Below are 25333 nucleotides of genomic sequence, written 5' to 3'. Positions count from 1 at the left end.
TTCAGCTACCATTCCTGAAGAACAAGGAGACGAGTCTCTGGCGGGGGTGCTTAAAGCACGAGGGTCTTCACAACAGAGACCAGAGCAGCACAGGCACCTCCCTGCCAGGTTACCAGCCCCCAGTTCAAACAAAGCAGCTAGAGCTTTGCCTGATATTAGCAGCTGTAGTCTCACCCTTTACAGCAGCTCGTGGCTTACCTCACCGAAGGGACCGGTCCTTGTTAGTCCAACGACTCGCAGCTGTCCCAGGGTAAGGGCTGCTGACACACATAACCAGGTAGCTTTTGCCATTCCAACTCAAACATCTTTATTTCTGTGCTGTTAGCTTCACCCGTCCTCACAGAGGACAGAGTGCAGGAGGTAAGTGAACTTTTCCAGACAACTTGTTATGTTTGGGGGCAACGAGGAAGAACCAAGGCCACAAGGAGCCACTCCCATTGTTTCCCCAAACCCCACCGTGGAAGTCTGAGGAGTCTTTGCTAAGCTGTTGTGACTTCAACTTTAAAAACCAAGCGTTAACTTTTGGGACACGAGGACTACTTGGTAGTTAAGAGCCCACAGGTGCCTTAAGAGACTCTCTCCCTCTGCTTTCCCAGCCGTGTGAGGGGCCCAACATAGCCCGTGAAGGACCTCCTGCCAGTCCACTCCCAACAGCACCCGTACTCCTGCCCCAGAAACACAGACTCTGAAACAATACCACACTCTGGACTCAGAGGGGAAGGGGAGGAAGGGCTGGGATTACAAAAAAACCCCAACAAAACCAACAAAACAGAAACTCAGAAGAGACTGACACAAAGGACGTAAAAAGCAGGAGAAGCTATGAAAGTATGTTGAGATGGTCAAGAAAAGTCACATCAAAATATATTTAAAAACCAGGAATTCCAATCTGTGTGGAATTTAAAACTCCTTTCCCCACCTTTTTTTTTTTTCTGCTCAAGGAGCATGTTGTTCCAGGACGTGGAACATGATAGGCAGCACCAGTTATGTCCTGAAAAGGGTAGTATTTCCCAACTTGTGTGAGCACTTCCACCATTTACAAAGAAAAAATTATATATAGCTCAACAATTGCCCCACCCTCCCTCTTTTCCATTCTACAGTGGGCAGGAGAAAAGACTGCAAAAAAATCTGACTTTTCATTTTCAGTTAAGTCCAACTTTCCCCACACATCAATAGCCCTGCAATCCATTGTACACCTTCTGCACCGATCCTTGTTTCAACAGCTGTTTGAGACCTGCAAGAGAAAGGAAAACATTACTGCACAGCACAGACAGGAGGACAACTCTGCACTTGCTGTTCCTGTTGCATTTACACATCTGGCTCTAGGCCCTGGGGTACCAGCCTTTCAAGGCTGAGCCCACATACCTGAATAAAGCCTAAACAGGTACTCTAAGAGCATCATTAAAGAGAAAGGAAAAATCCCCCTCAAACCCTGTGGCGAGACAGCTTTACTCCTGCTCCTTCAGCACTCCTACAAGGAGAGACAGGTTAGCGAGGCTTTAACGGTGCTTTCCCATGCTCTCAGGGCCGTACGAGGCCAGCCATTGCAGGGAGAAAGCCTCTGCTACAAACTCAAAGCCCAGTGCAACACCTCAAGATTCTCAGAGCTCTGCAAGGGATAAAGGCAACTCCCAGAGCTGCTCTGCTGTTGGAAGTTGACAATAATCTTGTCATTTTAAGCACAAATGCAATGACAACTTGCTGGGTATTTCCAGAGTCTAATTCAGACAGCTCATCTCCCCAGGCTGCCTCACAGCCCAAGAGAAACGGGCCAGCAGCCAGCTCAGGAGTGCCATGCGTGCTTTGGGTCCTTCTGGACTTGCAGCTACAGCAGCCACATCACAGTAATTAGAAAGCAGAGCCTTTCACACTGGTACGTGGTGCCCGAGGACACTGCTGTCCACTAGAAGTAGTCGCTTAAGGCAAGGCAAGCAAACTTATCTGTGGGCTTAAGTATCCCACTGAAGGCCTGAAAATATTTTTTTTTTTTGGAAACCCACGGTTTTACAAAGGGCTCTAGGTGACTTTTCAAATACCATCTTCCCCACCCCTGAAAGGCCGTTCATAAAACGGTTCAAAGAACTGTCACCTCCAGGTCCTATCAGTATCAAGTGCTTACCAGAACAGGGTAGGAGTGAGTCAGCTCTTAACGTACAAAGTACGGTTAAAAAAAGCACGTTAAAGTCAGCACCTTCAGGACAAGACTGGCAGGTCCTCACTGTTACTTAAAGGGCAAATCCATACAAAACAGAGGAAGCAGGACCGGCAAGAACAAATGTGTCACACTTTTTTCAGAGATAATCGTAAGGGACTCCCTCTTCAAAGTCAGCCTGGTCACATGCTGCCAGGACACCCACTGCCTCGGACCAGCACCAGAAACCATTGAGCCCAAGAAGGAGCTGTCAAGACCCAAAACAGAGAGGAAAACTCCCCATACCATGGGTAACTTTCAAACAACAATACTACTAAAAAAAATAAAGCTAAACTGCTATAATTCTGCTGTTGGGTGTCCCCAAAACAGCATCAGTCTTGCAACAAAGCACACAGGCAGCTTGCTTGCACCTCAGCGTGACAGACGACAGGATTGTCGTCCTGCCTCAGTTCAGCTTGCTCTGCTGCTCCACTGAAGCCAGTCACGGTGTCATACTGTACACGTTTGTATAACAGGTCAGGTTAGGCTGGCTAGAAAAATTTAACAATAATGGTGATATTTAAGTGAGGTACATAGGCATGGAGAGGGAGGATCAGTAATTGAGTCAACCAATTTACTTCTGCAGAACCCCGACCCCCCCCTAACTTTTCAGGCATACAAGCTCTTCTTCAGGAAATCTAGCTAGAAGAGAGCATGTCTTCCTGCAAACCTCGTTCTGCTTGTCTACCTTTAAATTATTTGGCTACAAACAGTACCGTCCTTTCAGACCAGTGATTTGATGCATAAGGGTCACAGCAGCTCTGTTGAAATACTGGAAAACTGTCCTGGAAGTAGTAACTGGAATTAAAACAGCTCTCTGGCAGGCAAGAACTATTCATGCTTCTTGCTTGCTGGCCAAAGAACCCTGAACTCTTTTCTGCATTCAGAAAAATCCTCAACAGCAGGGTGAAGTGAGCCCCCGTGCAGGAGCTGGTACTCATTACGGGTAGGTTGCTCTCCAGGGGAGCGCAAGGCAAGTTCAGGTCCCCACCGCAGCCAGAGGTGGCTGCAAGCCACTTCCTGGCTGATGGGTAAGAGGATGTGCCTCCTGGAAGTGTAGTTCTTTGAAAGGAAGGCCTTAGCTGGAGAAAGGTGTGCTCCGGTAACCCTGAAAAGAAAATGTGATTAGCACCAGCCCCGTATCTCACTTCCTGCTGGCTAGCTCTAGACAGCTGCCTGCTGGCCTGAAGGATACCCAGTCTGTGTACAGGATACACCAACACATATCTGATGTCCAATCAGGAATTCCGGCCAGGAATCCTGACATTTGGTGCTACTGCACCTCAGGCATTTTTTTTTTTTTACTAGAGCCAACTTTGAGATTTTTCTGACATCACCAACAGATGACAGGTTACAATACAGCCTGGGCATTACGCTGCCTGCTGTTAGGCTAAACGCTCCAGAGTTAAAGCACGGGATCCAAAGCTCCAAAACAGACAAACCACAAGTCTCACTAGAGAAGAACGAGAGATATGTCAAAGAGAAAGTCACCTCCAATCAACAGGCAATAAATTCCCTGATGTCACACTAGCACAAAAGCAAGCATATTATTTCTCTGACTCTACAGCTTAGATTGACCAGAGTGGTGCTCTCTGAGTCAGAGTATCTCCTGACTGCCCTCGGAGCTGTACGTATGGTTATGATAAGAAATTAGGACTACGGCCAACAATAAGAAAAAAGGGATGTTTTGAATTCTGAAGCCTAGTGTCCTTTTGCATGTGTACACTGAACTGCTGCCACGCAACATGAATAGACCTATTCCCTCATAAAACTCTTTAAACAACTGGATGTTTGGAGATATTCTAGCACACAGTAATGCATCTGACTGCCTACCCAGTCACCTTCCTCTAGGAAGTGTGGAATTGCTTTAGGAGGGAGTGAAACACCCAAAAGCCCTGTGCCTGAACATGCTCGTGCCTGTACAATCATCTCTTTGTTCCTGGGATATCCATAAAGGCGTGTGAGTAACTTTCACAAACACAGGGGCTTCTGTCACTGCTCCTTGTCCAGTCTGCTTAAACTGTCAAGAGCAACAGCTGGAATAACCTCATGTCTGTCTGCAAGGTGCTGTCCCCTTATGGAGGGAGGTTCAAGAAGGGCAGCAGAGCCTGGAATGAGACCTTACACCGATGTGGTCAGTGTGTCCTGCAGCCCTCACCGGGCACAACATGCTTGCAACAAGCGGGAAAGCACAGGGGTCAAAACACAAAACAGGTCCCCTCAAAGCACAGCCCTCACAGCCCAAACAGCAGCAGGAAGAGCCACAGAACATGAATCAGTAGCTGCAGCTACCAACTGAGCTCCAAGTGGCAGTAGCAGTGTGGCCAATGCAGCAGTACATGCCACAGGGCTGAGAAAAGCCCTCCGAGGGCTTGGCTTCCCTCTACAAACTTCGGAGAGTCCAGGAAAGCTCTGCATCTGCCTCATTCCACCAGGACAGCTGCCAGATTCCACAAAAGAGCAGCAGAAGAAAGTATGATAGCCCTGACCAGCAGGAAGAAGTTCTGGGGATGGGGATTTTCTGATGAGCTGCACTGGTCCATCCCAAGAACTTCTTTGCCCCATAGCAGAGGATGGGGCCCTCAATGCCTACTCTGACGCCTTGTGCAGAGCAGCAGAACCTACTGCAGAGGTGGCTGAAGTGAAGAGGAGTTTCCAGCTAGTAGTATCTACCCTCCCGTCAGTTATAGGATTTCTACATAGTTCATGAAGTTTCCATTTCAGCACTGAAGCAGAGACGCGGATTTCTCCCTATGAAATACCTGCATTGCACGCTTCTTCCCTATACAGCCATAAAGCGCTCAGGGTAGGAGACACAGAGAGGAACAATCCTTCTGATGCTGCATGACACTCTTTACCCTTGACAGTGGAGGCATTTTCAAAAGTCTTGCCTCCCAAGAAAGTAGCAGGGGTTGGAAAACCGCTTGTGATCCCATTCCAGCCGAGGCAAAGCAGACAGAGGCTAAGCCCAGCAAGTCTTTCAGTTCAGACAGATGGCCAGCTACAAAACAAAGCACCTGCAAATCTGCCAAGTGCTACGTCCCAGCAGTGGCACATCCCAGCCTAATCTGGCTCCCTACAACCGCAGCAGCCAAGCTCACTTGCTTCAAAGGGAAATGGAAGTTAATCACAGGGCATCGGCCAACTGTGTTATGTTGTACAAGGGGCATGGGGAAAGCAGAGCCTCTTCCGACTGCTGCAGGCCACTGGTCCCATCGTGCCAACTTCTTATCAGCTTTGGTGAGAGGTCTGTGCAGCCCGCTGCCAGCACAGAGCTTTACAACACTCACCTTCCCGCTGTTCGTTTGTCAGTTGCTCTTTGGGGAACTCCACATCAAACGTTATTATTAGTGAGCCTTTGATATTATTGTTATCAAAATTTGGAAGACCTTCTCCTTTCTTCCACAGTTTGGCCCCGGGTTTTGTAATTTTATCCCGAGCAACGTGAACCTAGAGACAAAAGAAAGAGCAGAACATTGCACGTGTTCTGTGTGTATATCCCAATACTCCAATGCCATTTCCAACCTACTGGAAAGCTTCAACTGAAACTGACTCTTCACCAAAGTCAGTGATATTCAAGGTGTCTAGGCAGTATTACTGCCAGGACACATGCCAGAACCAACAGCACCCAAGACAACACATGCAGTAACTGCTGTGGCAGCCTGGAACTACGACCCAGACTGTGCACCCCTGGTACAGAGTCTCTTTTGGCTCCACAGGAACTGGTCTGGAAGTCTCTAGCAGAGGAGATCCTGTGTGCAATCAGCAGCTGCACAGACCCCAAGAGAGCTAACCCTCAGCACAGAAGACCTGCAGTTAAATTTTGTTTACACACAGCAAGAAAGCAAACCTTTGCCTCACCTTGTGCCCATCCAAGTGGGCAATATCCATTTCAAAGCCTGTAAGTGCCTCGACCAGCGAGATTGTCACGTTTGTATACAAGTCATCGCCCCTTCTTTCAAAGACTGGGTGCCTGTGGAATTAAGAGACTTTTGATGAATGCCAGGTGCCCAGCAAAGCCACTCTACCACTCCCTTCCTCAAAAGGACAGGGGAGAGAAAACAACAAAAGGCTCATGGGTTGAGATAAGGAGAGGGAGATCACTCAGCAATTACTGTTATGGGCAAAACAGACTTGACTTGGGAAAAATTAGTTTATTACCATTCCAATCAGAATAACACCTTCCCCTGACCCCTCCCTTCTTCCCAGGCTTAGCTTAGTTCCCAGTTTCTCTACCTCTTCCCCCTGATCGACGTAGAGGAATGGGAAATGGAGGTTATGATCAAATCATCACACATTGTTTCTGCTGCTCCTTCCTCCTCACACTCTTCCCCTGCTCTAGCACAGGGTCCCTCCTACAGGAGACAGCTCTCCATGAACTTTCCTAATGAGTCCTTTCCACAAGCTGCAGTTCTACACACACTGCTCCACCGTGGGTCTCTTCCACAGGGCACAGCCCTTCAGGAATGCACTGCTCCGGCATGAGGACCCCATGGGGGTCACAAGTCCTGCCAGCAAACCTGCTTCAGTGCAGGCTTCCCTTGGGTCACCGCCTCCTTCGGGCATCCCCCTGCTCCAGCGTGGGGTCCTCCATGGGCTGCAGGTGGAGATCTGCTCCACTGTTAACAATCACGGGCTGAGGGGGACAGGCTGCCTCACCAGGGTCTTCCCCACAGGCTGCAGGGGAATCTCTGCTCCGGTGCCTGCAGCACGTCCTGCCTCCTCCTGCGCTGACCTTCGTGTCTGCAGTTGTTGCTCTCACATAGTCTCACTTCTTTCTCTCACTGCTGCAGATTTTTTTTCCCCCCCTTCTTAACACGCTATCACAGAGGCGCTACCACCATTGCAGATGTGCTCTCCCTTGGCCAGCAGCAGGTCTGTCACGGAGCTGGCTGGCATTGGCTCCATTGGACATGGGGGAAGAAGCTTCTGGCATCTTCTCATAGAGGCTACCTCTGTAGCCCCCCCCACTACCAAAACCTTGCCATGCAAACCCACTACACTTCCTCATAGGGGAAATAGGTCCTCTAGCTTCCTTCCCTTTATTTGTGAATTTGGAGAATTCACAAATCAGATAGGAAGTAAAGAACAAATGAAGTTAAGCTTCATTTTCCTGCACAAGAGATATACTACTAAATAACCTTTCTATTTCTAGGGCAGTGAGTGGTGAGGTGTGTCAAGAAGTTGTGACTCAATTTTTTTAGTAGTTCATTTCCTTATGATAGGGAGATAGTATATTTATGGAAAAAGGAGATATTTCATGTGATTCACACAAGGAGCTACTAATGCGTGCCAGAATTCAAGCCAAAGTAAATACAAATGGACTTATTGCAGCATCTTAACAGTGGTGAATACTCCACTCCAGCACCACCAGGGCTGAACATCCTGCACAGCCCTGAGTACCAGAGCCCTGGCTGCACTGGCTGTGCTGAAGGGCAAGTTGCATGCTAGTCAAAGAGGCAACACTGGGCCAGAAATTTGCTTGTAATCTTCCTTTAGAGTAAAGAGAGAAAGAGAGAGTGGCCAAACTAGGCCAGTTACTTACTTAAGAACTTTTATTCTGAAGCGCAAATCACCTGGCTCCCCATCCACGTGGGGCTCACCTGTGAAAAAGAAAGGAAAGCTCTGTTTAAAGGAGCTAGTTAGTAACAACTAAGAAACAAGCAGCATATTTAACATGTGAGCTGCACGTTGTGTTTGAGGAAAAAATAATTAATTGATCTTTACATGACTAACCCCTGCCTACACATATCCATTATTAAAGAGCCTAGAACTTTCTGAGTATTGTCTCAATAAGCTCATACCACTCCACTGTTCTGAAAGACCTGCATGTTAATGATGTCCTTTACTTATTGAAGGACTTCATCTCCTCAGGCAGAAGGGATTCCTTCACATAGTCAAGCCTGGAACAGAATTTTTGAGTAGAAGGGTATCTGAAACCTCAGATTTAGAGTTTTGGTGTTTTTTTTTTTTTTTTTTTGTGCACCCCCAGTACCAACAAAGTGAGTGGAACTCAGAGCGCTCTCCAGACTTAGCAATGAGTATGCTCCTGGATTTCAGCAGCACACAGGGGACACAGCACTTACAGGAACACATGCCGATCAGTCACCCAGTGCAGGGCTCGGGCACTTCCATTGCTGTGCTGGCTTGAGCTGGGATACAGCCAATTTTCTGCATAGTAGCTGGTACAGGGCTACATTTTGGACTTGTGCTGGAAACAGTGTTGATAATTCAGGGATTTTTTTTCTTACTGCTGAGCAGCACTTACACACAGTCAAGGCCTTTTCTGCCTCTCACCCCATCCCACCCGCGAGGCGGCTGGGGGTGCAGAAGGAGTTGGGAGGTGACACAGCTGGGACAGCTGACTGACGGGATATCCCATACGATGTCACGCTCAGCATATAAAGCTGGGGGAAGAAGTAGTGGAGGATGTTTGGAGTGATGTAACCATTAGGTGTTATGGAGCCCTGCTGTCCTGGCGATGGCTGAACACCTGTGCACCCATGGGAAGTGGTGAGTGAATTAAGTTTTATTTTGCTTGTGTGCAAAGCTTTTGCTTTACCTATTAACTCACTGTTGAGATAAAAGCAGTTTTCCTCATTTTTACTCTTCTGATGCTCTTCTCCATCCCACCAGGGAGAGGGAGCAAGGGGCTGCATAGGGCTTATCTGCTGGCTGAGGTCAAACCACAGCAGTCCTTTCTGGTGCCCAGCGTGGGGCTTGAAGGGTTCAGATAGCGACAGATTTGATTGGAACGTCCTAAGTCAAATTTACAGCCATTATTGCTGTTTAGCTATTAACTGCCACAAAGACCAGCCTCGTATGACTGAAAAGGAGCAAGTCAAAGCTGAGCAGCAGGGCAGCACCCACATAACATACCTTCGCCAATGAAGGGATACTCCATGCCATCCCGCACGCCTGGCTCTATCTCCACTTCTAGCGTTCGCTCCTCATTCACGAGCCTGCCAAGGGGAAGAGCAAGCAAGCACTAAGTTTTCAACACCTACTTATGTTACCATCATAATGAGAACACTCCCAGAAGTTACCACACACTCTCTCCTTGTTCATACCTACAGAGGGAAGAGTGCTGCATTTCTTGTACGCTGATACTAATTTAGTAGGGAGGGCAAAGTTAAGCTAAATGCAGTGTCAGCATCTGAATGCATGACTACATCACAGTATTCCACATCCAACTGCTCCCAGCTGGAAACTGGGCTTCCCTGGCTTTGATTATTCATATTTAGTTGTGGAACTTCCACTGTAGTATGACTGACTGTTCAAGGAATAAAAGGCTGAAAGGGCAAATTGAGGACCTCTACATCCAAGAGCTGGCCAACCCTACTGCAAGAATAAAGACTGGCTCCTTGGGAATGAGAAACCCCTGTTAAGTGTTTCCACATTCCCCAGATATTACTGGTAGTACAGGCACTTTCCTCCATCTAGTGGCAAGTTTTGATTAAACAGCCATATAGCAGTAAGAGCATAAAACTCACTTGACATTTGGACATTCATCACAAACAACTTCTTGAGTCATCTGGAAACGTCCAGGACCCAACTGGGTGGTCCTCATCTCCTGCCGGCAATTGCATTTCCGTTTGCCAGGTGCCTGTCTTGCCACTGGCTTGTTCCTGACAACCTGCATGAAGAGGAAGAGGTTGATACCAACACACAGGCTGGCACTCCTGGGTTGCCTCAAGGGTCTGGATTGCTCAAGCAGCCTGAACATGATTTGGTTTTGTGTGCTGCCTTCACAGCAGCTCAACAGCCTCAGCAAAACATTCTGACAACAGTCTTCACCTTCCATCTCTTGCTCATCATACATTAAATACCACGAAAAACTCTCCGACACCACTGTCACCATTTCCTTTCTTTTTCCTGCACACCTTTCTAAAAAGGAAAGGTAACATTAGGATGAAACCCTTCACACTTTCGTTAGGATAGTTTCCTTGTCCCACACAAGGGCAAAATTTGTAGTTCCCATTTACCCAGACACTCACAAACTCAATCAATACAAATTCTAATATGTGGAATAGCAGGGATTGTCAGCACCAGAAATGCAGCTTCCTTAAAAAAAATAATCAAAAAGACCACCATACATTTGCCAAGTATGTAATCCAGACATTTGCAGTGACATGTTTGGCCCCTTAAAGAGACTATGAAAAATCCTCAACATGGTTTTGCAAGAATTACAAAATTAATTTGAGGCTTATGAATGGGCCCATCAAATATCACTGAATTCCATAGAGGGGCCACTTACACCTTTTTCCAGTTTGGCTGCTGCAATAAAAGCAAGCTACAGCCAGACACACGCAGCCAGTAAATAAGCTATTATCACAAGAAACATCCCTTTACAGAGAAATTGCCAGACAGCAAACATGAATAAATGTATTGTTTCTTCAGTTAACTACTAGCAAATAGCATCACAACATCCTCCGCTGTCACTGCCGGATACTGTGAAGACAAGCATCCGTTTTAGTTCTGTTCTTTGGGAGAAGGTATTATCCTGAGCAGTGGCCAGGCCAGGCATGTCAAACCTAAGAACACGCTGGAGAGACCGACAGGCGAGCAAACTTACTTCTACGAAGTTTCCTGAATACACCTCCTCCAGTGTAACCTCCAGGTCCACAATGATGTCGCTTCCTCGGGGAATGTTCCGGTCTTGTTGGCGGGGGTTACCTCCAAACATGAATCCAAAGTCCCCGAAGAAGCTGGAGTAAAGCACATCAATTAATCCAGGAAGGAATTCTGATCAAGCGAGGCTCCGATGAAGACAGCCACCCAAGGCAGCAGCATCATGCTGCTTGTCAAATGCTTCTAGCCTCCTCCGAGTACAAAACAGCCTCCTCACAGTACAAAACCACCACAGTAAATCCAGATACCTCTGTTTGCTCCCTCAGGACACAACCTAATGCCTTCAAACAAAATGGTCACTTTGGAAGAGTTTTCTGTACTAAAGAAAACAAGTTTTGCAGCAGGAGTTGAATGCCAACACCTCAGAACCTGACCACTGCCTGAGGAAGTCCTCTCCGTACTACACGGCCGCTCAGCTACCATCACCACAAGGTGCAAACTCTGTGTAGCACTTCACCTCTGGCACTGCAAGTCAGTGCTGGCAGGTTGGTTTTCAGTAGTTTGAAGACGAGGGGGATGAGAAAAAACTTCCTAGTGAGTCTGCATATTTTTCCTCAAAACAGACCAGCAGACGGTGCAAGTTCTTATCCAGAAGGATTACACAAGATGGGCAACTTCAGGAATTGGTTTAGTAAATTTGTGCCTAGCAGAATCAAAGGGGCACAAACAGAAAATTGGATTCTACCTGAGCCACATGCAAATGCCTTCAGATTTTAATGATCCAAATTCTACAGCTGCTCTGAAATGTAGTGTAAGTCACTACAGCATTACCTTGCAAAAGAAAAAGTGACCCCCAAACATTAATCACACACCAGATAACACAAGAAAGTTCCTACAGGTTTAAAGCAGCTGCAGCACCTTACAAATCACACACACTGGCAATGCAGCTTGCTAACTGAGCCAGAGCTGCCTATGTGGGAAGACACCATTGGTTCCTGCTCACTGCTCCTGAAGCAAGGACTGATGCAAGACAGACAACTAAAAGCGCACATGGGATATCCACTGTAAGTGTATTTCTTCAAATTCTCTACTGTCACTTCAGATCAGTACCTCCAGACGGCGTGAGAGAACTTAACATGGAATTTGCCTAAACCAAACACATCCACGAGCATCACAGAATTAGACCACCAACTGCAGAACAGCTTAAAGCGGCAAGATCTCCTTACTGTGAGAAGATGTCTCCATGGGAGCTCTGGTGACCATCCTTCAAGCCCTCCTCACCATAGGCATCGTACTGCTTCCTCTTCTCCTCATCTGACAGCACCTGGCAGAGGGATGCAAGCAGACAAGACACTCACCCACAGCTGAGCTCAGTTACTTAAACAAGGCTCCAAGAGGAAGCTCACCAGTACTCTTCACTGGGGGACAAGCAGCAATGCTTTATGTTACAGAAACGCTGGCCAGAATTCGCTTGCTGCACTGGGCTACGAAGTTAAAAATTTATCATTTAAACCCATAAAAAGTACAATTAGTTTATTAAAACAGCAGAAAATATAAGAAGTATGAGTTTATCTTAAGGATTAAAAAGGAATCGGAGGGAACAATTCAAAGCAGTTTCTACAAAGCAGGACACTGGAAAAAAAAACCACAAACACATTAATACCACTCCTGGTTTTCAGTTTTCTTCAAGCACCCAAAATGGGTATTTTTTAACAACTGGCAATGATGGCAAGCTTGCCTACCAAGCTGAACTTGTCAAATACAGTAACTGCACCAGCTTGAATGTTGGCCCTCATTTCTAAGGGTAACAAAAGTTAGAAGTGACTTCAGTGCTGAGGCAGAATAATACAACCCAACACGCATGACTTTCAAGACTGTAAAGCTTCAATTTTAATGCCTAAGGATTGATCTTTGCTCTTTCCTGCCCCAGAGACCCAAAAATTTCCAATCACATTTAGCCTTCCTCCCCTGTTGATCATATTTGGGAAGGTTAAAATTGCCAGGTTAGCTTTCAAAAGGCTAAGGAGCACAAACAGGTGGAGAAGCAGTAACAGCCAGAGGAGCTGGCTAAATGATAAAAACTAGTCAACAGTGACTTTACTAGTTTCACCTAGTAGATAAAAGTTCAACTCTCCCTTTGTCTCTTCAGATTTTGCATTAAAATACACATTTCCTAAAACCAGGATAAGCTTTCCATTCTGTGATCTGTTTGTGTCAGAGCAAAATTATTCCGGTAAGGTACTGCACAGTCCTGTACTGTGAGCAACAGGAAGAGAATTAAAAACACAAAATATCTGCCTTTCTGTTAACTTCCTTCTTTCTGCAGGCTGTTGGAGAACACAATTTCAAGTACTGTGAAGAGAGTTCTTTTTATGTTAGGCTGCCTTTAAAGCAAAGCAACCACAGTGGACAAGCTTAGAAAAAACCCCACAGAAGCTCCACCCCTGAACCATCCTGAGACTAATGAGGACACACAGATGAGTCTCGGGTCCCTCGCATGGGACCAGTCTCCTTTCTAATTGAAACTACTGTTCAGACCACACAGCTGCAGGGTGGAAATCACTTTGGCTGTTAAAATGAAGGAGACCGCAGTAGTTTAATTAACCTACTTTCCCCACCATTATTTTTTTTTTTAAGACTTTGCTATAGATAGTCAGCTAGCCAAACCCTGAGCAGCAGTACTGCTCACAGAGGCTGTTGCTTTATGGCAAAAAGCAACCAGGTTCGGATTAAGTGATACCCAATTCTAGCTCCTTTTTGCTCAAAACAATCAAATCGACACACTGCATCTTGTAGCTAGTTTAGCAGGACTTTCCAGCTGTACTGGCTAAACAAAGAGACAAGGACCTTGCAGGACATCCCAATGTTATGCCTTCCAAACCTTCTTTAAAAGCCATGTCCATCAATACCAGATTTCAGTATTCTGATAGATCTCTCTTCAGCAAGGAGCACAGGAGACTCTGAAGGCAGGGTTTTTAGCTTAATTTTCACCAGCACCCAGCAAGAGCATGTTGCAGCGGTATTGTCTGTGTTAGCACTAGAACGCCACAATTTATGCTGAACAAGGACACTGTTGTGCTTCAATAATACCCTGGGGTTAGGGGGAGGCAGACTCAAGTCACTGCTCATGAAAGTTACTATTCACCTACTCCGGCTACCACATTCCCTGCTGATTTGATTTACAACTATTTTCTCCCCAATGTTTTTAATAGCAAGAGTACTCTCAACTGTTACTATGGCAAAGACTTAAATAAACTAGGACTCGGTGAAGAGGTAGAAAAATGCTTCCAGGGAATAAAGTACTGTCAAATGTGACAAGATCCCAGCCCACAGAAACTACATCAAGCTCACAGCTTTGAAGTAAACCGCATGCATCCACCTTCAGATACTGCAAATGACAGGTAACAAATACTTTTTTCCGCAAAAGAATTTCTTTATGTTCACTGGTCTCCCTGCGATAGTTCAGCCAATGTATTTAAGAATAGGTAAGTCTGCTAAAAAGAGGTCCCAGCTGATACAAAAATAGAGTTTATGCGTTTTCTTTCTGACCAAAGAGGAATGCTTTCAAGCTGTTTCTTTCACTTCCTCATTTATTTTGTATTTGCATATCTGAAGAGCACATGAACATCGAGGATGGGAGCAGGAGCTACACCACAGCTGCAGGCTGAGCACCACCGCTGGACTGCAGCAGGAACACAAACCCTTCCCTTCTGAAGCTTGACTCCTCAAAGAGGACACAAACATCCCACCCAAACAGTCCACCAGGGCAGGCAAGCTCCAGGTGGAATCACTGCTACAAATTCTTGCTGGTGAAACACTATCTTCCTTCAGGGCTCTCTGCTCCGTGGGGAACTACGGGAGCGGATGGAAACCAGCGACAGCAGGGAGACAAAAAGGACAGAGAACGTGGACAAAACAGATCCTATCACCTTGCCTAAACTGCATTAACACATATGTACATGGCAGAGAAAGTAGGCTTTGACTTAAAACACTCTGCTAATGAAATAATCTATACGTGATTTATCTAATACACTGTGCTATTAGTGTCAGGTATCATTTGTATGCAACTGTAGTATCATGGAAACGACAGGAATCCTCATGTGTACTGACCCACAACTATTTTTCCTACCTTAACACCTTTTAAGGGGCAAGCCAACCACCTTTTCGGTCCCAACAGCTCAGACTCGCAGCCAGACTGCATACATAGACACTTGCTCCTGTGCCAATACTCGTAGCTGAGGCAACTCTATTTCTTCCTCAAATAACTATTAATAAATAACTTGGTAACTTTAACTGGGTGCCTTCATTTTCTTTTAAGTGAGCTAAGCTCTTTCATTGTCCTCCAACAGAAGGAGCTGTTTGCTCAACCCGGCAGCCTCTCTGCCATGGCTTTTTGTTTGGTAGAATGCCTGAAACTTCATGCAACAAAAAGAGGAGGATGCAGCCCACCTACGCCTTACAGCAAGGCCCTCGCATTTCCAAGCGGCCCTCCCTTCTCCTTCCCCTGAGCGTTACAGGACGAAGCTCCACGGCACTACTCGCGGGCCAAGCTCAGCTTCACGCTGGCAGCACCGTTCCCCACACACCCCCTCCGCAGCCTGGGAAGAGCTGGGCGCCCCCCCCCCCGAGCTCCTTACCACGGGGGGCACGTCCTCACCCCTCCCTCCGCGGCGGACCTCGGCACCCCCTGCCCCGCGGCGAGGCTCGGTAGCGCCCACAGCAGGGCGGGGGTGCCCCGCGGCCCCCGGCCTCACCTCGTAGGCCGCCCCCAGGTCCTGGAACTTCTCCTGCGCCCGGGGGTCGTCGGGGTTCCTGTCGGGATGGAGCTGCAGCGCCAGTTTCCGGTAGGCCTTCTTGATGTCCTTGATGGAGGCGCCGCGGGAGACCCCCAGGATCTTGTAGAAGTCCCTCCTGCCGGGGGGGCGAGAGAAGGGAGGGAGCGGGGCCCCGTCAGCGCCGCGGCCGCCGAGCCCGGGGCGGGGATGTGGGGAGGCCCGGCCCGGCGCTGAGGCACGGGCCCGGGGGCGCGGCCCGGCGCACTCACCCGGCGGCGGCCTCCCCGCAGAGGCAGAGAAGCAGGAGGCAGAGGCGGCCGAGCCAGCGCGGGGCCATGGCGCGGCGGCCCGGCCTGCCCGGCGGGCGGCGGGCAGAGGGAGCAGCGCTCTCCGGGCGGATCCGCAGCGCCGCAGCCACCCGCCCCGGACCGGCCACCATTAGGAGTGAAGCGGGGCCCGCTGACGGCCGCCAGCCAATAGGAACGCGGCGCAGCCCCGCGCGCTGCTGGCCGCCGGCCTATCGGCTGCGCACACTTCACCACCGGCTCCGCAGCAGCAGCCAATCGTCTGACAGGACGTCGGCTCCGAGCTCACCGGTCCAATCACGGCTCGTGGCGTCACATCCTATCGCCCTTCCAGGCTTCGCGGAAGTACGAGTTTGCCCAGCGGCAGCCAGTCAGAGGGCGCGTCGTTTGTTCCCGCCTCCTCGCTGGCTTGAGCGGCCAATCGGAATCGGCTCCGAGGGGAAGGGGCGGACCCCGGGCTTGGCGGAGTCCTCCACTGCGTGAGGGAAGGGTCATCTCGTTGGTCCTACGCGGGTGCCGCTCCGCGCGGCGCCTCGGCGGGCACCGGAAGCGAGCGGCGGCGGCGGTCGCTATGGAGGCGGTGGCGGTCCGTGTGCGGCTGTGGGTGAAGGTGGAGCCGTTCCTGGTGGGGGCCCTGCCCGTCCCACCGCCCACCCGCCTCGGGCCCCACTACCTGCGGAAGATGGTGGCCTACGCCCGGGCGCGGGCGGCCGAGGGCTACTTCCCGCGGCTGTCGTGGCCCTGCTGGCGGCACGTCGCCTGCGGGAAGCTGCAGCTGAGCCGCGGCCTGGCCTGGCTCTACTTCGAGCTCTTCCGCAGCCTCCTGCGGCACGACCCGCCGCGCAGCCTCGAGTGGGCCGAGGCCGAGGCGGCCTGCGCCAGCGCCGAGGAGCTCGAGCGGGAGCGGAGCAAGGCAGGAGCCCAATCCCGGGCCGGGCGGGTGTGGGGGACCCCAGCCCGGCCTGACGCCTCTTTCTCTCCCTCTTGGCTAGCTGTCCGTAGACACCCTGCAGTTTCTGCTGTTCCTGTACCTCCAGCAGGTGAACAAGGTCTCTCTGCGAAGGTCTCTGATCGGGGAGGAGTGGCCCAGCCCCAGGACCAAGTCTCCCAGCCTGACTGGAAAATCGGCCAGCGAGAATAAGGTACCTGTGGCTACAGGATTCTCCTTGTGTGGCCCGGTGGGAAACTGCAAAGTCCTGCCCTGAGGCAGGCTGAAAAGCAGTGGGTGTGTTCCTGGGAGGGTGTAATACTGCCTGTGGTCAAGTCTAAGCTAGAGTCAAATTGGAGTTACTGCACTCAGTAGTAAACAAAACGAGGTTGGTGTATTCTCTGCAGCTTTACCAGCAAGAGTTGACCATGGGAATTTCCTAGAGTCTGAGACCAACTGTGATAGTTTTCCAAGAGCCTTGGCAATTCTCTTTTTAAGAAGCAGCTTCCTCTTTGCTTTTTCTATTACTCAAATGGAAAGCTTTTGTTATGTTGGAGGCTGCTTTCCAGTGATCCACTGTAGAGTATAAGAATCCCGGGATGGTCTGTGGCGTTACGTTTCAGAGAGGGGAGTTGGTTGGTCAGCTGTAGGTTAACCATGTGGATGGAAATGTTTAATGGTTTCCTTTTCAAATAATGTCAAGTAATTTGAAAGAAGAGAAGCGAGCTGGATTTATTGGGTGCAGCTTATTGGGCAACTCTGTATTTGAGAGCGATTGGTAACGTGATAAGGCTGGCTGCAAAACTCTGTGGATTTCTGTCACAACTGTGATGCCATGAGCTGTCTGAGGTAGGGGAATGTAGCTTGGGACAAGCTGAAATAATTAAAAATAGGAACGGGGTAATTTTATACTGAAAGAGTGAACAAATGAAAAAAGAAACGAGAAGAACTGACACAGGGCTGTGAGGTGGGTGGGCATGGAACATCCATAAAAGCTGATGTTCTCTTTTAAACTAGAACTGTTACATAAAACTCTGGACAGGAAGGAGGTGTGTCTTGACTACCGTGTACCCCTCCTGGAGGTTTTGGTCCCGATGGAATTGGGGCTGTCTCCACTTTTCCCTGTGCGATCCGGTGAGATTTCCCCAACTTCAGCAGTGCTTGTGTCCCCTTTGAAGTGGTGTGGAGAGGCTTGCCCAGTCCAAGGGGGTCTCTGTCACAGTGCAGGGATCTCCAGCTGCTGGACAAGACGTTTGCAGCTGCTTCTCATCCCTTTTGGCTACAGCCCTTGTAGATGGTGAGGAAAATGTGTAATCGCAGCCGTGTGTTGCTTGTTTTGCAGTTCACGGGCCGACAAAGGTTGTCTTTATTAAGGTCTGCCATAATTCTAGTCTCGCGCTTTTTTTTTTTTTGTCTGGAGCCCTTTAGAATTTGAACTAATGATTCTTTCAGAGGTCTTTTGGTTTATTGGTGTGCTCGCTGTGAAGAAATGACCCTCTGCTTTTTTTCCCTGCAGTGCCTCAGGAGACGGCACTGAATCATATCTGAAGGTCTGGAACAGACGCGGCAATTTTCCAATAGAGCAGTTGCGAGACCTTGACTGTCAGTTACTGATTTCTTTCCTGCCGTCAATTGCCAGCAGCAGCTGGCTGAATTTGTGTGGGAAGGATTGTAGGAGAGTCTGTTCCTGTTTCCTAGAATGAAATATGTGGTGCTTGGAGTTAGAATAAAATGGTTTTGTTCCTTTTTGCGGGGAGGTTGCTTTCTGTGGGTTGGAAAAGCAGAGCAGCAGAAGCAGTGAGCAGGGGAGAGCACCACATTTGACTTGCTTTCCCCCTTCTAGGACAAGCGTAAGCAAGGATGCATTGTATAATGTCAGTAAAGCTTGCTAGCTCTGTGAGAACTTGCCTCTTCACCTCTCTTTTGTGTGTTTTTCTGCCCACCAAGAACTGGAACGATCAGGACCACCGTGCCTTTGTGCAGAGCCACCTCTTGGATATGCTGGAACTGCTGCTGGAGCCAGAGCAGCTCACTGCCACCTCCCATTCCACCCACAGTAGCTTGGTGTCCTATGAAGCCGTCTGTGCTCTCAGCTTTCTTATTGAAGGGACCGTGAACAAATCCAAGACAGTCCATCCTTTGCATGAGCTTGCCCTCTGGCAGCCCTGTCACGGGCAGAACGGCTACTCGAAGGTTTCCAGAGCCTTCTCTTTCCCCAAGCTAGAGAGCTGGCTGAGGTCTTGCCTGACGACAAACCCTTTTGGAATGAATGCTTGCCTCAAGTCCGGGAAGAAACTCGCGTGGGCACAGCAAGGTAGCTACTGGCCTTGCCTTTATTTTCAGAAAGGACTTTCCGGTCTCAGCTCCTCTTGCTGACCAGGAGTCTGGCAGTGTTGGGGGGGGAGCTTGGTTTCTTTTCCTCCTACTGTCAGTGGAGATGGGGAAAGTAACAGCTGAGAGGTGAGTCTGGGCAACTAGAGAGTGCTGCGTGACATCTGCGTGCATTTTTCTGGTCCTTGGATCACTTTTGTGAGCAAACAGCAACAACTTCATTGTTAAAGGCCCCGCTGCGTGAGGTCAGTATTACTACATTATTCAAGTACAGCTGGGCACAGAGAGTAGATACTGTGGTGTGTTTGCGGCAAAGCTGAAAACTGGTCTAGGTTTCCTTGTCTTGAATCACAGCCCCTCACCTGCAGAGACATGGTGGTGGAGCCAGAGCATCTTCAACCTTAGGAGAAAAAGAATCGGATTAATACGTTGTTTCTCTGACTGCATAGACGTGAGAGTGACAGTATGTTAGGTATGGCAGCGAGGTTGCTCAAGGATTATACTGTAGAGGGAGCATTTCACTGTTCTAAAACATGCAGCTCCTGCTTTCAGCATAAAACTTGCCCTAAGGATCTTCTTTCCAGGCTAAATCTTGTGTTTGGGACCAGACTTCTGGAAATGGAGATGCCTAGGGCAGGGCTGTCTGTAGCCTGTGGGAGGCTTTGGCTGCCCCTGAACAATTTTGAAGAGTTTTTGATCTTCCAATGTGCCCTGAGTTCTGGAGCTTCTGCCTGCTCCGTACTACTGACCTGCCTAGCAGGCACACATCGGTGGGTGGTGTGACTCGTGCATGAAGTGATGCAGCTTGACGGTACCATCCTTGAAGTTGTGGCCTGATTATTTTCTCAAGGGATTGCTGAGTGATGTGGGCAGTGAGCCAGCATCCTGTAGGGATCCCATGTAACCTTTTTGTGCTTTAATTTTAAATGCATTGGTGATCTTTATTTTGCAGTTGAAGGAACAACCAGGAGAGCAAAGATTGCCTGCAATACTCGTGTGGTGCCAGAGGTGTTCCCCATGGTGATAATGAGCCAGGTGTACAAGCAGACACTGGCCAAGAGCTCGGACACCCTCGTGGGGGCTCATGTAAGGATTCATCGCTGCAACGAGTCCTTCATTTACCTCCTCTCCCCTCTCCGGTGAGTTTTGTTCTCCTGGAACACAGCTAGATGTCTTTTCAGCAGGTTTGTTCGAGCGCAAAGTTTTTTGTTAGATAGACTAAGCAGTGAAAAATTGAAAATGTTTTGCTCTTTCCTGCTCACCGTGTCCTCGCTGTCTTGTTCTTTGGCAGATCTGTGACCATTGAGAAGTGCCGGAATAGCACTTTTGTCCTTGGCCCTGTGCAGGCGTCTGTTCATGTCCACAGCTGTGACAATGTCAAGGTCATTGTGGTTTGCCATCGTTTGTCCCTTTCTTCCACCACTGGCTGTACTTTTTACATTCTCACACCTACCCAGCCTCTCATCCTCCCAGGGAACCAAGCAGTCAGCTTTGCCCCTTTCCACACCCATTATCCGATGCTTGAAGACCACATGGCTCAAGTGGGCTTGGCCACTCTGCCAAACTACTGGGACAGTCCCATGCTGGTGTGCAAGGAGAGCGGTGACATGAGTGTCTTCCGCCTCCTGCCCCCCTCGGACTTCTACACCTTCGTAATTCCTTTTGAGATGGAAGGAGACACCACGGAGACGCCGGGTGGGCTTCCCCCTGCCTATCAGAAGGCGCTGAGTCAGCGAGAGCAGAAGATACAGATCTGGCAGAAAACTGTGAAGGAGGCAGGCCTGACCAAGTGAGTGCGTCTGAATAGGAACGTGTGAGCTGCATTGCAGCTCAGCTCAGGCATGCAAATAGAAGATGCCTTTGATGTGGTCCAACAAAAATGCTTTAATAATGGGTTGATTTGCATGAATCACGTCTTGCATGCCGTTTCTAAAGCATTAGTAATTAGCAATCTTGCGATCGTGGTCTTTGGTATCATTACAGTGAGAAGAATAATGCTCACAACCGTAACTCTGAAGGAGGTGCATTGTTTTGATTGCATTTTCCTAGCTTGTGAGACTTGAGGAAAAGCATGCCTAGGTACTGGTGATGGTTGAGGTGAGGGATCCACCCTGGCAGTAAGAGTTTACAACCTGTCTCACGCTGGGTACTGTCTCTCTGCTGTCTCTGTTCTGCTTCCAGTGTCGCATGCTGCCATGGGTGAGATCTGGGTGCGTACCCTGAGCGACAGCTCGACTAATTATTGGCCTGCAGCTGATTGACGGTCGCTCTTAGCCCAACCTTTACATTGAGACTGAAGCTTTAAATTACTGTCCCATCTGTTGTTGAGGTGAGCTAAGAATGTGCATGTGGACCATTACGGTAGATCACCTTGTGGACAGTAGCTTTTAAAGTCCTCCTTACCAGATCACGCTGAATCCTCTGCCCAGCTTTTGCTGTGCTAGCTAGGCCTATCTATCCCACCCCATGTACCGTGAGCATCTGCTGGCTTTCTCAGCACCTGTTGTGGAGTTCTGAAAAAGTTCAGCTTGCTCCCTGTGTCAGCGTGCTTCCTGCTGCAACCAGCCAGATCGGGCGAGGGTACAAATCTCTGCTGACTTCAGTTTAGCTTTTATGTTTTTGTGAACCGTTTTGATACAGCAACCTGAAGGACCTGGCTTCCTTTGCAAAGACAGAACGGGGATAGTACAATTGTGAAGACTTGAAGAGATGACAACAAGTTTTGTTCCCTAAGCTGTACTTAAGCTGTATAGATTTTCTTTCTGTTCTGTGCTCAGTCGATGAGTTGCCACGGGTGTGTAACTGGGTGATGATAAGCAGTGATCTTGGAGGGGTTTATACTGTGGGGAACACGGAATATGAAAACCTCCTCTTGGGTCAAACTGTCAACAGTTCCCATCATACCAGGCTGAGGAGTTCTGGTCCATTTGTTTGTTCATTGTTTTGGAGGAGCTCCCTCAGCTTCCCTTGTTCTTTTCTGAAGTCCAGGTGCCTCTGTGCTGAGCGTGGAGGAGCGTGCAGTTTGAAAAACTGGGAGAGAGAAAGGATTCTGAGGCAGGATTTTGCTATAGGAGGAGGGTAGCTGAGCAGCAGTGATCCAGTAGTGGTGACAGAGGTGTAAAAACCTTGGAAATTCTCAGCCCTGAGTCTTCAAGGGCTCAGGGAGAAAACTCAGAACTTTTCAGAGAGGAAAGTTAGAACCTCAGCCCTTGTGCTAGCTGTTGTGTCTATCAGCTGCATTTAAGGTGCTTCCCCCTCCACCCATTGTCCTCCCAGGGCTGCCACTTCGCATCGTAGGGTTTTGTGAAGGTGTTTGGCCTGTCAAAATCTTGCTGTTAAAGGAATGTGAAGTAATACAGATTATATGCTTAGTTTTAACATCCTCTACAGCAATCACAGCAAAGAGGCAAAAGCTCACTACTGGAGCGGTTAATTTCTTAAAAGGGGGAAAACTCTGCCAAGTGTAGAAGCTTGCTGAAAAGAAACTGGTCAGCTGACAGTGTAAAATGTGTCTGTCTCCTGCAGGCAGGGAGACAACTAGGAAGCTTAGAGCAAACAGGATATCAGACTTGTAGAAAGAAAAAAGCTGCCGTGCTTGAACGGGGAGGTGAAAGGGAATGTTAGAAATAAGAAGACATCTTTCAAGAAGTTGAAGTTGTCTGAATGAGGAAAGTGGGGCAAAAAAAGAATGCAAATCCTGCCAGGCTGAAAGTAAAACCCCCGTAAGACAGGACCAATAAGACAGCTTGAGGAACAACTCGCAAAAAGCATAAAATCCTGTTTATTCATTTTCCGAGCATATGAGACAGAATGTCTTTCAGGGTCAGTAGCAGATCAAGGTATATAAAGAGCACTTGGAGAACATAAAACCATAAGGGAAGAAAGAAGTGACTGCCTTTGTGTTCATGTTCTCTGGGGAGGAATTTAGGTTACCTTCTGTCCTAGAACCCTGCTTTCTGTGGAATGTCTCAAATGTAATCGATAGCACAAAGAAGAACCTTCAGCTTCAAAAAAGGGTCTCGGTACACCGGGCCTCTGAAGCCGTGGCACAAAAATGAATGGGGCTGGTTTGCTCCTCTTCCCAACGTGGGGTGGGATCAGCACATCAAATTAGGATTGGGTTCAAAGCAAAACCACATAAAATCCCACAGGATATTTAAAATGTTATGTTTTACATGGGTTGTGAAAGGAATTGTGTAAGCTCATAGGAAAAAAAAATAAAATCCAGCAGGACTACTCAACACCCATGCCACCTTTGGCTTAAGAAATTCTGGAACTGATGGCTGGGATGTGACTCTGGAGAAGTATTGCTGTTAGACTGTGCTGCTTTTGGGCATCTGACTGGTGCCAGTGACAGAGAGCCTGCATTCCCTGTTACTGCTGGTCTTAATAAAACCACCCCAAAAGTTACTTAGCAGTAATGGGAATTAGTTAAGGAGTGTTTATAGGTGCATTTTTTCCCCTGATCTCCGTCCTCTCTCTTTCAGATGCTGTCAGAACAGAATTTTGTGTCTTTAGTGCTAGAATGCTGGTTACTAATCTTCTTTTTCTCCCTTTTCAGACAGTTTTTAATCTGTGCTCTAAGAGTAAAGTGCAGGCAGCCCTGTGGGGCAGGGTTGCTGTGCTGGTGGGATGGGGAAGTTTGCATGACTTTTCTAACTCTGCCAGTTCTGCCTTTGGGGTTCACCATAGTCATGTTCACTTGGTAAAAACCTTCTCTTCCTGGTACAGACAGTTCAGGCATCAAGCCCAACTCTTAGCTCTGATGTATATGGAAGCTTGTTTTGGTAGTGAAAGTATAGTACTATAAATAAGTGTGACCTTTACATACTGATCTTTTGCTGATCTTCTTTTGCTTTCAGGGATCAGAGGAAACAGTTCCAGATACTGGTAGAAAACAAATTCTACGAATGGCTGATTGAGACAGGGAACCGTCAGCAGCTGGATAGCCTTGTCCCTCCTGCCGTAGGCTCCAAGCAGGCAGCAGGATAGAACATTCCTGTGCAGCGGAAGGAAAGCAGGGGTGAGTAGAGGGCCTGTTTCTCTTGATTCTTTATCAGGAAGAATTGCCCCGTGTTTCTTTGCACAGCCTTGGCAGGGGTAGGAGAAGGAGGCTGTTCAGTGGCCATTCTCCCGAGAGCCTGGCATTTGGTTTTAGTTCTTACTTTGCAGTCAAAACCTCTCAAGCAGTTTGAACCTGTTCCCTGTGTACACAGCACCCCCCTTGTTCTCTGCAGGTGTTCTGTTTGGTTTGTTGGGGACATCCGTGTGTGTCTATAAAGGCAGATAGGGATATTGTATGTAATCTGATGTAAAAACTTACTTGAATAGCTGCTCTGTCAGAGAGGCTGTGTGTATTAATGTTTGTACTTATCTGTCTTACTTTTTGCTTAAAAGAGTCGAGTGAGATGTCACATAATTCGTACTTTGTGGTCTCTTTCTCTTCCCAAGTGGAAGTGGTTTAGGAGCCAGAGACAAGCCCTTATTGTGCTTTTCTGCCATTGCATATTTCAAACTGTTGTAAAGTTGTTGTTTTTTCCTTTTTGTTAGTCTTTGGGTTGCCTTTTCTTTGCTAGTGTTGGGAGTAAAATTTGCTCCTCTTATTTTGTTACAGTCTCGGAATATACACTGAAAACAGTTCTCATTAGGACTTTGTGGCCATCCTGCCTGAACACGCTCGATGTGGATCTGACCCCCAGCCTCGGTGTGGACTGGGCTGTCTGCTGCAGGATTTCTGGTCACTGCTACTTTCCCAGGAAGATGCTGTAACTATGCTGTTGGTAACTGAGGAAGTGCATGTCACTGGAGGATGATGAAGTGTGCCTTGTTGTGGATCCTTCAGCAGGGAGGCTGTCGCCACGGTTAGTGTCCGTGGCGTGCAGGTGTCTGGCACAGGAGCCCTTCCCGTTGCAAAGCTGGATGCAGGGCTCTGGGCATCGTGTGTGTCTGTATGGTACAAGGCAGCTGCACTACTTCTGTAAATGTGAAAAAGAAATGTTTGATTTTTTTTTTTTTTAATGAATGAAATTCAATGGATTTTTTTTTTATATGAAGGTGGCACTTAAGCAATGCGTTTTTATGGAATTAACTTTTACATGTTTGCGTTGTTTTAACGAATGTCAATAAAACAAAATTCTCAGATAAGCTTGGCATGTGTCCTAGGGAGAGGGTTTTACCTGTATGGTGGGTGTTAGAGGGATGCAACATCTCTACAGCTTAATGAAATGTGAACAGG

At 48.2% G+C, this 25333-nt stretch overlaps 2 protein-coding genes across 2 annotated transcripts; one reads left to right on the top strand and one right to left on the bottom strand.

Moving 5' to 3' along the window:
- Positions 1-830: 830 nt before the first annotated feature.
- On the bottom strand, positions 831-15993 carry DNAJB11 (DnaJ heat shock protein family (Hsp40) member B11). The gene is made up of 10 exons (XM_056358046.1): positions 15804-15993; positions 15514-15670; positions 11986-12083; positions 10764-10896; positions 9682-9824; positions 9068-9150; positions 7734-7791; positions 6050-6161; positions 5479-5638; positions 831-1231 (listed from the first exon to the last, which is right to left on the bottom strand). The coding sequence occupies exons 1-10, from the start codon at positions 15971-15973 to the stop codon at positions 1167-1169; spliced, it is 1179 nt and encodes a 392-aa protein (XP_056214021.1). The 5' UTR covers positions 15974-15993; the 3' UTR covers positions 831-1166.
- Positions 15994-16292: 299 nt separating this feature from the next.
- Positions 16293-25242, top strand: TBCCD1 (TBCC domain containing 1). The gene is made up of 7 exons (XM_056358045.1): positions 16293-16752; positions 16832-16981; positions 18715-19081; positions 20051-20237; positions 20390-20887; positions 23961-24121; positions 24713-25242. Exons 1-6 carry the CDS (start codon positions 16411-16413, stop codon positions 24088-24090), a joined length of 1674 nt encoding a protein of 557 aa, XP_056214020.1. The 5' UTR covers positions 16293-16410; the 3' UTR covers positions 24091-24121; positions 24713-25242.
- Positions 25243-25333: the final 91 nt, after the last annotated feature.

The sequence above is a fragment of the Falco biarmicus genome, chromosome 13, assembly GCF_023638135.1.
Source record: "Falco biarmicus isolate bFalBia1 chromosome 13, bFalBia1.pri, whole genome shotgun sequence".
Classification (NCBI taxonomy): Eukaryota; Metazoa; Chordata; class Aves; order Falconiformes; family Falconidae; genus Falco; species Falco biarmicus.
The sequence above is the reverse complement of the archived record's forward strand: the minus strand, read 5'-3'. Positions and strand labels throughout refer to the sequence as shown.